This window comes from Chrysochloris asiatica, unplaced genomic scaffold (assembly GCF_000296735.1).
Source record: "Chrysochloris asiatica unplaced genomic scaffold, ChrAsi1.0 scaffold00029, whole genome shotgun sequence".
Taxonomy (NCBI): domain Eukaryota; kingdom Metazoa; phylum Chordata; class Mammalia; order Afrosoricida; family Chrysochloridae; genus Chrysochloris; species Chrysochloris asiatica.
The window spans coordinates 3,560,021-3,571,625 of NW_006408547.1; the positions used below are offsets into that span (position 1 = coordinate 3,560,021).

The 11,605-nt window shown below is 37.0% G+C and overlaps 1 protein-coding gene across 2 annotated transcripts in view; it reads right to left on the reverse strand.

Annotated features, from left to right (window-relative positions):
* The window catches only part of LOC102830049 (fibroblast growth factor 14-like), a 978,820-nt gene that overhangs the window by 255,318 nt on the left and 711,897 nt on the right, over nucleotides 1–11,605 (reverse strand). For both annotated transcript variants that reach the window (XM_006846669.1, XM_006846670.1), the window contains exon 2: nucleotides 3,885–3,995. In XM_006846669.1, the coding sequence (XP_006846732.1) occupies nucleotides 3,885–3,995 (111 nt within the window). The remainder of the gene's footprint in view (nucleotides 1–3,884; nucleotides 3,996–11,605) is intronic.

Consider the following 11,605-nt stretch of genomic DNA (forward strand, 5'->3'; position numbering starts at 1 on the left):
GCTATGAGTCGGTTCCGACTCGATGGCACCTGACAACAACAACAACTTATATAGTGCAATAAGTTGGAATCAACTTGAGAGCACCTGCTTTGTTTTTTCGGTTACTATACTTTAAATATCTATTATGTCTGATAATAGAGACAATGAAGTTTAAGAGCTCAAGGGATAAAAATCAAAACAAGGAAAGTTTTCCCAAAAGGAAACTTGGATGTGGGGAACACTCATTAGTAAGATACCATATTGCTGTGTGTGCTTTTGAGGTGATTGCAAATCACAACAACCCTCCATGACAAGGATGCAAGGCTGGAATATTTGTGGGAGTAAAGTGTCAAGTCTTTGCCTCACACAACATCTGTTGGGTCTCCTGCGGCACAACCATTAGCCTTTTGGTTATCAGTCAAGCGCTTCAACACCAGCAAGGCTTCTTATAAGATATTATTTTTATTGTTGTTCTTACGTGCTATTGAGTCAGTTCCAACTCATAGTAACGCTGTTTCGAGTTTCTGAGGACCAGTTGGTAAGTTTGAACAGCTGGCCTTGTAGGTGGCAGTCCAGTGCTTATCCTATAATCCTGACATTTAGCAGATGAAGGAATGCTGTAAAACTTTAAAGGAATAAACCTGGGAAATGAATATGCTGATGAAGTAATCTGGGTACCCACTTCCTTTTGGAAAAAGACCTTTTCGGATCACAGGTGAGCAATCAAATGGACACAGCATCTTTCTGCTGGGATCAATTTTCCACCATCTGCTATTTTCATTCCTATGCTCCTTTCCCAAAGATGTCTAGATCTCAGGGTGGAAACTAAGGAGGACATGGGCTCCAGGTTCCTGCCCATCAGCATCGTTACACTTCCTCTTACTTTTCTAGGAAATTCCTGACAAAGGCAGCTTATGACAGTGGTTATGGCTTTTTCAACTTTAAATAACAGCACACTTAGTAATAACAGGTTGACAGTTTTGTGCTAAATGCCTTACTTTCACACACCATGGTGTACCGGTGCCATAGTGGGTTAGGCATTGGGCTGCAAAACACAAGGTCAGCAGCTTGAATCCACCAGCCACTATCTGGGAGAAAGATGAGGCTTTCTGTTCAGTAAAGATTTACAGCCTCATGACGCTGGGAGTCAGAATTGACTCTACGACACAAAACAGTCCATGTTTTATGTACATGGAATTATCAAAAACTACAACACAGCTATGAATGATTATATTACTCCTCTCTCCAGACCAGGATAGCTGTACTCTAAAGAGAATCTGGCTGTCAGCTTTTCTAAGGCATGTTCCCATTTTTAAAAACCCATGTCTAAGATTCATAAGAACACTGTAATGACTGGAGAAAAAAATCTACTAAAGTCTATCCTTTTTTAATTAAAAATGTAATACAACATGTAAGGAAAGTAGTTGTGGGCCAGATGTTTGCCTAGAAAGTTGTGTCCCTGGTGTGGTACTGTAGGATATGCACTGGACTTCTAACCTAAAGGCTAGTATTCCAAGTCCACCAGCTGCTCCTTAGACACCCTGTACAAGGTCGCTATGAGTCAAAACAATGGCACTTCACAACAACAATGTCAGCACTGCAATCTGGTTCTAATTTACATTTGCTTTGGAGATCCTGTTGAAGCTTCTCTAAGAAATTGTTCCTCACTAGCATTTAGGGAATCAGAGTGGATTTTGAGGACCCAGGAATTCTTGCTTTTTTTTTTTTTTGCTAAGGTTGTGTGCTAAGAGAAAAGAAGTCCCACATATTTAGAGAACAGAGGGTCAACAATCTCTCAGTATCTCAATTTTCCAGTTCTAGTATTTAATATTATTCAGATAACTAGACCTAATATATGTGTATGCATATGTATGTAATACCAACATCTGCACATCAAAATTCAGAAATCATTAAGTTTCATATTCAATTCAGAAGTAACATATTTCAAAAGACAGTATCTATTTGACACTTTTCAACCTGACACAGATTCCCATTAAAAATTACTAAAGATACAAAAAATCTTATAAAATCTTTTGAGTAAATTACTCTATTTTCTCCCCAAGGAATCCAATTGAGCAATATTTGCATACAGTCACAGATTAATTCCTTTCTAAAGAATTCTCAGTGCAATACAAAAGACATCAGTCTCTATTCTGATAAAATTTTCAGAGTGTTATTGCTCATAGACTGATCAGAGCTATGGAAAAATAGTTTCATGCTCTATTAGACTCTAGCCAATGGAAACCAGAGAGCATTGACAATCTCAGGATTATGAATATCCCAACCGCATGATGCCATGATTGTTAGACACAAGAAGAGAGTGTTTTTTGTCAAAGAGTGGGTAAGGAAGTAAAGATCTGGGGAAAAGAAAATTAGCAACTATCTAAGCAATTGCTTCAACTATAAGAAGTTGTCATTCATTTAGGTCCAGAAAGGTCAAGGATTAATATCTTTTAAAGGTTTGACCTAATAATAAAATCCCAACTAGCAAACAAATGTTTGAATCGGTCTTGTGAATAAAAAGGCCTCCACTTTGCCATGCCTCAACAGTTTCATTTTTTCTTCTTAAATCAAATGAGAATGTGAAACCAAACTAGATGAACAAATACAAAAAGTTCTAAAGTACAAAAAGAATATGTAAGAGACACAGGAGATAAAAGAAGATAGAAATTGAAAAAAGGAACAATATAGATAAATTTACAATTGAAGGGTTTTTGTTTGTTTTGTTTTGTTAATGAAACAGATGCCAACCTCTAAAAAACAAACACAATGACTAACAAAAGTAGTATGCTTAAGATCATAAACTGCTTACAGGTCAGCATTACTGACAGTTTGATTAGAATTGAAAACAGGTTAAGTTATATCTTGATTAAGTATATTCAAGTCCTCCATTCTTTTTATGGAATAATGTTGTACTATATGCAAAGAATAATCATAACTGGATGAAATGCTTCTTATCTGCTCCAAAATCACTACTAATATTTCCTGTGATTAAATGTTTCTAATAGTTTGTTTTAGCATCTCAGTAATTCGTCCTGGCAGTAAAAAGTGTCTGTTTATTAAGAAACATATTAAATTACAAAGGAGCCTGATGCCAGTATAAACAGAAAATTAGACCAAAAACCACAAAATTGAGGTTCATCAGAACAAAATACAAAGAAGATTCATCGATAAAGAATAAAAGATGTGTGTCTTTTTAATAATAATAACAATAATAACATCACAGACCCATTTCTATAAAGCATAAACATTTCGTACAATGCATCTAAATACATTGGTATTATATGCGTAAGTACAGCCTTCAGATCCTCTCTACAGAAGAAACATACTATCTTTTTTTGAATGCTCAGAATTTTAGAAAGTTGTATTTCTATTATTTGAAGCAATTAATATTCATGGAGTTCTAGTGTGGTGCTGTAGGATAAGCACTGGACTGCTAACTGCAAGGTCAGCAGTTCAAATCACCAGCCACTCCTCAGAAACCCTGAATAGGGTCGCTATAAATCCGAACCAACTCAATGACATGACAACAATACTGTTGCCCTCAAAACTCCACAGGTATCAGTAAGAAACTACGAGCCTGAGAAACGAATTCACCCAAGGTACATACATAATAAATGTTACTAGAGCAACTTGCTTCACTTTTATAACAATGAGATTCAATAGCCTGCTAGGTACGACAACAAAATCTTAAAATTATCTCACAACAGCAGGTTGCTTTTGTTGCTCTATTAATATTTTCATGCAAGAATTTTAAGTGAAATTGCAAATGATACTCTAGTGTGCAACATTTGTCAAAATTAATCAACATAAGCAAACATGTGAAGATGCATTTTAAAAAGGCATTTAAGTAGCACTAAAAGGTCAACAGACTGTGAAACTGATGGCCTGAGGTTGTCACTTACTAGAATTAGTGCTGTCATCCTTGGTTCCATCGAGAGCTCCATCGGGGTGCATTTGCAAGTAGTAGCCTTGCCTGCAATATAACCTGGTCACTATGCCCTTGAGCTGGGGATCTGAAAGGCAAACACAGTTATCATAAGCCTCACACTGTGCCACGACATAGCTTCTACCTTTTTTTCTTTCTGTTTCTTTTCTCAGCAGTAAGAGGACATTTTATAGAAGAAATGTGTTTAATTCTATGTTCCCTAGATTGTTCTGGAAGGAGCTCTGGTTTAAGTGTTGGGCTGTTAACCACAAGGCCAGTGCCTCAAGCCCACCAACCTCTCGAAGAGAGAAAGATGAGGCTCTCTGTATGGCGAAAAGGCTTGGAAACTCTGTGGAGTCATCTACTGGGGCCTCTATAGATCGCTGTGAGTTAGAACAGAATTGATGACAGTGAGTTTGGAATTTTTGGTTTGAGATTGCTGTGTGTTGTATCAAACCAGGAGTATATTCGTCATAGAAGCTGAAGAAAATGCAATAGTGTGGCCTTTAGTAAGTTGCATAACACAGATCATTTTATGATCTGTTAGTAGCTTAAACTGATATTATCTTTCAGAATGGCAGTACAAGGTTTTTGCAAACTTCTGGCTTTAAGAAACTTTACTAAAGGCTTTTTAATTAATTTTTCTTTTCTTAAATTCACTGCCATCTAGTTAATTCTGATTCATAGTGATTCTATAGGATTGAGTAGAACTTCTCCGTAGGGTTTCCAAGGCTGTAAATCTTCATGTCTCTCTCCCTGGAATTAACTGTTGGATTCAAACCAAACACCTTTCAGTTTTTCAGTTAAATTAACTCACTGTGCCACACAGGCTCCTTAAATTGACAGGTTTTTTTTTTGTTGTTGTTGTTTAAAAAAGCAAAGCTCTGATATGAAGAATGTGCCCTAACATGCATGCTTATGACTTTTGGGGAAACACAACAGCACACCCATGAATTGTGGTTTGAAACAATCTACAAAATAAGAAAAAATGTGCTGGGAATACTATTACTGTATATAATATAAAATGAGAAGGGAATTATGCATTATGAAATTGTATTCTTTGCCAACAGGAGAGGTAGGTGAGTACAGTGATGTTTATTCAAAAATGGGAAATGATATGATAACAGACTTCTCATTTGATGATTCATTGAAAAGATAACCACATACTAATCCACTCTTTCACGAAGAATCAGTTGTACCTTTGAAAACAAATAATTGCATATGGCTTTTCAAAAGCCATATCCCATCACATCCTCATCACATGACTGGATTTTGATGTGGGGCATCTTAATCCTTGCCATGGCAACAGGCATCTCTCCACAACAGCTAAATGGGACATGCAAATTTGATCATGCAGTCAAAACAGTAGGACACTTCTGAATGATAAAATCTAGCATTCAGTAATCAATAGAAATTGTGTACTTGCAAACAGGTGAATAGAGAAATACACATGCAAAAAATAAAAAATATTCAAAAACAAGAATGTCCTTGGAGCTCCATATATCCAAGAAAAATGTAGTCTTTGACAACTTCAATCTTTTCTCCATTGATAAGAATGTTGTTTATTGGTCCAGTGGTGAGGATTTTTTTCTTTACACTGAGATGCAATCCATACCAAAGGCTGTGCTCTTTGATCTTCATCAGTATAAGTTTCTTAAAATAACTTGCGCTTATATTCCACCTAATGAATTTACCAACTCCTACAGAAGCTGCCTTCACAGTATCCCTCACTCTTTATCTCTATTTTCACTACCTGCAACCAGTTCAGCTCCTTATTACCTCTTTATATCCCATCAGATCTGGGAATTTACAGTGACTGTTCACCACCATTGAATTCTACATACATCCTGCCACTGTATGGCCCCATTCTATCTGCCTGGCCTTGTTATATATTACTCCCCAACCAATACCTGCAATTAGCATAGCCTGAGTCACTAGGCTCTCCTACCAATATTATACAGTTCCAACCTTCATCTGTCTCAAGTATGGTCACCTGTGTAAAGATGCCTCCTTGCACATCTCCTTTAGGGTGTGTGCATGAATACATACTTCCTCCAAGAATAAGTATTTCCTCCAAGAAACCTCTCCTGACACTTAAGATGAGGTCAAATTCCTCCTCTGAATACTTTTCTAGTTGTATTTATCATAGATGGATTTTTTTAAACAAAAAAGTTACTTTTTTTGAAAATATTTTAAATGCACCCCAAACTACAGAAAACAATATTACTTGAATCTATGCACCTACCACTTGTGTGGCACTATAGGATAAGCATAAGGAGCTCTGGTAGCATAGTGGTTACGAATCGGGCTGCGAACCTTAAGGTCAGCAGTTCGAAACTACCAGCTGCCCTGCAGGAGAAAGATGAGGCTTTCTACTCCCGTAAAGATTTACACCCTTGGAAATCCTGTACAGGGTCGCTATGGGTCGTAACCGATTCGATGGCACTTAACAACAACAACATAGGATAAGCATTGGACCATAAGGTCAGTTTAACTGCAAAGTGAGCAGTTCAAACCCACCAAATGCTCCTCAGTAAACCTATACAGGTTGCTATGAATCAGAACCAACTCAATGGCACTTGATAACAACAACAACCCACTGCTGAGATTAAACATATTATAGTGTAATTATAGTATTAATGTCTGTACCCCAAACTGCCCGTCAGCAAGAAAACTATTACAGTGTGTGAAATGACTTTCTGTTGTTTCTTCAAGGTCGAGATCCATAGATCTGTACAATAACTATTTGATGAACAAACAGTGGTAAGGATGCAGTGATATACCCAGCAATTTCAACACTGCTGATATAAAAACAATAATATGAAACTCAAAATGTTATTCACAATTAAAACCTTAAAACATCTTTAATTTTGATCAGGTAATTGTATTTTATGTACCCATAAATTAAGTAGCAATCCTAAATCTGATAAAACTTTGTACAATAATGTAAGCGTACATTGTTGTTGTTGTTGTTATATGCCGTGGAGTCAGTTCCGACTCATAGCAACCCTGTACAGGGTTTCCAAGGCTGTAAATCTTTATGGGAGCAGAAAGCCTCATCTTTCTGCCGCGGAACAGCTGGTAGTTTCGAACTGCTGACCTTGCGGTTCATAGCCCCATTCGTAACCACTACGCTACCCAAGCGCCTTTGTAAGTGTACATAGCCTGAGCTAAATGTAATAATTAACATCCATAAGAAAAAATATATGAGAAATATCACACCAAATGCTAAATATGACTGCTTTTTGGTGCATGTATTCTGAATATTTATTTTCAATATTTTATAATTTTCAAATTTTTCTATTATGATGGCATGCTAGTTTTAAAATGAAAAACAGAAAACTGTAATTTTAATAAAATCTGTATTAGTAGCTTTTGGAAAAGAATAAGTAAAAATAGTATTGCATACAGAAATGTAAATACTATTGCATATTAATTATTATTATTTCATTGTTGTTGCTTTAGACCCTCAAATTGATTCTCACTCATAGTAATCTAAAAAAAACTTAGTAGAACTGTCCCATAGGTTTTTCACATAGATTACCATATCTTTCTCCGGAGGAGCTACTGATGGGCTCGAACCACTGAATTTTGGTAAGTAGTCAAATGCTTAACCACTATGCCACCAGGATTATACTATTTCATTCTTACATGTAGATTGCCTAAAACACACATTACTGTTATATACCACCCCAAATTTCTCATTGTATTAGCTCCTTTTTGTACAGTCACTGACCCATGAAATCTTTTCTATGATTCTTTATTATTTCTCATAAAATCTGCCAGTGTAAAAATAAAGTAATCTACAGAATATAGTAACACTCAAATAATTAAAAACAACAACAAAAATAAACAAAACCTTTCCCTAAATGTCAAAAGTATGCAACTAGGAGTCACCAGAAAAACAAATCAACAAAAACAAATAAGTCTATAAGACAATCACATTAGTTAGGTGCAGTCAAGGAACAGTATAGCTAACTTTCTAGACTGACTGTATAGAGGAAAATAGGACCCTTTATTGTTCACTCTAACGCAAATCTTGACTTTGGTCTCCTGGTACTTGGCAAAGCATATCTATGTTCTTTATGTCACTATGAAAAAAAACACACCAGGAAGTGACCAAGAAGATCTCACATGAATATGAGAACAGACAGAACCCATACTGGGCAGGTGAAATGAAAGGACTGCCCTGTGTGGAGATACACACTGTTGTTGTTGTGCCATCAGGTTGGTTCTGATTAATACACACCTTGTATAGGGTTTCCAAGGAGTGGCTGGTAGATTTGAAGCACTGACTACTACTTATCCTACAGTGCCACACCAGACCACCACACATTAGAAATTTCTATTTATTTATTGTTCCCCACATATGGAGTCCTGGTATGGCACTGTGGGCTAATGCGTCAAACTGCAAAGTTGTCTGAACTGCAAGGTCTGTGGTTCAAGCTCTCCAGCTTCTCCTTTGGAAACCCTATACAGAGTTGCTATGGGCCGACATCGACTCAGCAGCACTTAACAACAACATATGGAAGCAGCTGACACTGGTGTCTTCAGTTTGTCATGCTGAAATGGGACCTTTGAATTATATGAGGAAGATTGGGCCATTCTATAATTCTGAGGGATTGATATATTGAACCTTATCATCACTTCCTTGTTCCTAATGATTACACACCATCAAGTCAAATGACAGTGAGCCTATACAGGGTTTCTAGAAGCCCTGGTGTGGCACTGTGGGTTAATGCGTAGGACTGCAAAGTCATTTTGACCCATAATTCAGTGGTTCAAGCTTACCAGTCATTCCTCAGACCATCAAGGGAGAAGAGCATGAGCAGAATGTGGGACCCTAACCAGAGAGTGACACCAGAGATAAAGGCAGAGACTCTAGACTCATGGGAAGAGAAAGGCTGTGTGCGGGCAACCAGGAGGCAGGTTTGAAGAATGTGCCCTTTGATTGTTTAAATTATTATACATTCCTGAATGTTTTTATTTACATCAAAAGAAAGAAAGAAAAAACAGAGGAAATAGAAGCAAATACTGTTGAATGATGATGCATGGAGGGGATTATAATTATTGCAATGAAATGAAATATGATAGGATGAGTGCAAAACTGATATACTCCCATATAATCTATCACTCAATGAACAATAAAAGCTTTTAAAAAATGTTCAAAGGATAAAAAAATAAAATACATAAAGGAATGAAAAAAACAATGATGATCTATTCAGATCCAACAAGAAGCCAATCAAAGGAATTTGTGAAATAAAAGTCACCAGTGTTTTATGCACACAACATGCAACAGATCTACTCTGACAAAGAAGTAACTTCACTCTAAATTATATAAAGTAGTGAAAACATTACACTTGTGGAATAAAAAACAAATTTATAGTGACGTGCATGCTCATTATTTTATTGAATTGATGAGTTAAACAACATTGGCAAGAGGGCAGGCTTGATGGCAGATCAGGAGACATACCATGCAGACCTCCACCTGTACTAACACAGAATGCTGAAGGAAGCAGGCTCAGGGGATGGTCCCAGAATTCTACACTAAATATGAAGGAATATTTAGAAGGACCATAGGCTTACTACTAATAGAATTTGTAGCAGAAGCAAGAAAGGTGGTGTTTACTGATATACAGCTGCCAATGGGTCCTGGAGTGGCCATCTTGGGTGTGAAGGAGCTGATATAAGAGCAGGGGATTGCTCCAATAGCATGGGTCTGGCCAATCATTGGACATAAAGGTGTGAACGTTTTTTTTCTGACTGTGCACCTACACTCAGGTGACTAGAGGTGGTGCCTGTGAGAGTGGACACCCCTCTCCCCCTCCCCCCCTGCAGGTATTACAATTCATGCACACAGATCTGCTAAGCAAAGATCACTGGGCGTAGAATCAAGGATAGGGGAGAAGTCAACAGAAATTGATTAAAATATTAAAATCCCAAAACAGTTCGACGAGGCTCTGGGCTGTTTCTCACTACAAGATACACATGAATGGGGGTAATGAGGGGGAGAGAGACAGGAAAAAAAAAAAGGAAAGAGGCTGAAACTGAAATCTTGAGTTATATAATAGGGAGCAACGATAGTATCTTGAAATTTCTCAGACACCTTTGAAGTCAAGAAGCCAAGAGAGGGGCATGAAAGTCTTACTCATATGTTGCTTTATTTTTTGTGGGGGTTTTTGTTTGTTTGTTTGTTTGTTTTGTGTGTGTGTGTATGACACTTATAGACTTTAGTATCCAATCTGGAAGAGACATCAATTGTGATCACATAGCCAAGCTACAAGCATACCCTATGAAATCTCACCATCTGGGAAAGAGCCAATACCAGTTGCTATACACAAAATAGACAACCAACACCTGCTACAATTACTCTGAGTTGCATAATAAGAAAAGTGAAAAGGGAAGCCCATCTTCTGAATACATGTAACTGGAGACAATCAGAACACTTAATATACATCAACATACATTTATCTAATTATTAAAAATACATCTAATTATTGAAAATGCTCAAAAAATAAGTGAAGATATCAGCATTAATCCATACGTATCAAAAAGTACACTGAACATCAACAGAAACAAGTGTGAGTGGCTGAAACAAAGAGCTAGAATTAGACCTAAACTTCCCACTGGAAAGAGGACAGACTTTGGAACTGCCTGAGTCTGAGTAGGAATTCAAGAGAATGATACTGAGGTGCATTCAAAAGCTCCAAAGAGAGATTCAGAAAAGTAAGAAAGAAATCAGGAATGTGCTACAGGAACAATCCAATAAGATAGAAATAACATTGGAAATGAATCAAAACCTGCAAAAAGAGGTCCAAACAATTAATAATAAAATATCTAAAATGGACAATACACTGAAAAGGCAAAGTAGTAGAATTGATAAGATGGGACCTAGAACCACTGAGGTTGAAGACAAATCTCTCAATATTGCTAAGACAGAAAAGCAGAAAAATTGACTTAAAATATCTGAAGATAAGTTTTATGTGGAAAACATGAACAGGAATAACATGAGGATTATTGGAATTCTGGAACAAGAAGAATCACAGAAGATCACAGAGGAAATAGTTGAATTTGAAGAGCTGCTAGAAGAAAATTTCTCTAACATCCTGAAAAATGACAAGCTAAGCATTCAAAAAGCTGAATGAGCCCCAGGAAGCCTAGACCCAAAAAGAAAATCACCAAGACGTATCATAATCAAATTCTCCAAAATCAAGGACAAGGAGAAAATCCTAAAACCAACAACAGAAAAGAGAAGTGTTACTTACAAAGGCAAGCAAATAAGATTAAGCTCTAATCGCTCAGTAGAAACCATTCAGGTAAGAAAGCAATGCAGAGAAATATAATCCTGAGGGAAAAATTCGCCAACCAATAATCATCTACCTGGCAAAGCTGTCAATAAAGTAAGACAGTGTAATAAAAACATTTCAGGATAAGCAGAAGCTAAGGGACTTTGTCAAAGCAAATCCAGCACTTCAAACATACATGGCAACACCACCTGGAATTCAATGAACAGATGGAAGTGTCCAGAACAGAGCAAAAATACAAGAATGAATTCAGAGTATCCAGGAGGTCAGTCTATGATGAAAACAATTGTAATATTTGTTGTTGTTGTTGTTGTTAAGTGCCGTTGAGTCGGTTCCGACCCATAGCGACCCTGTACAGGGTTTCCGAGGGTGTAAATCTTTACGGGAGTAGAAA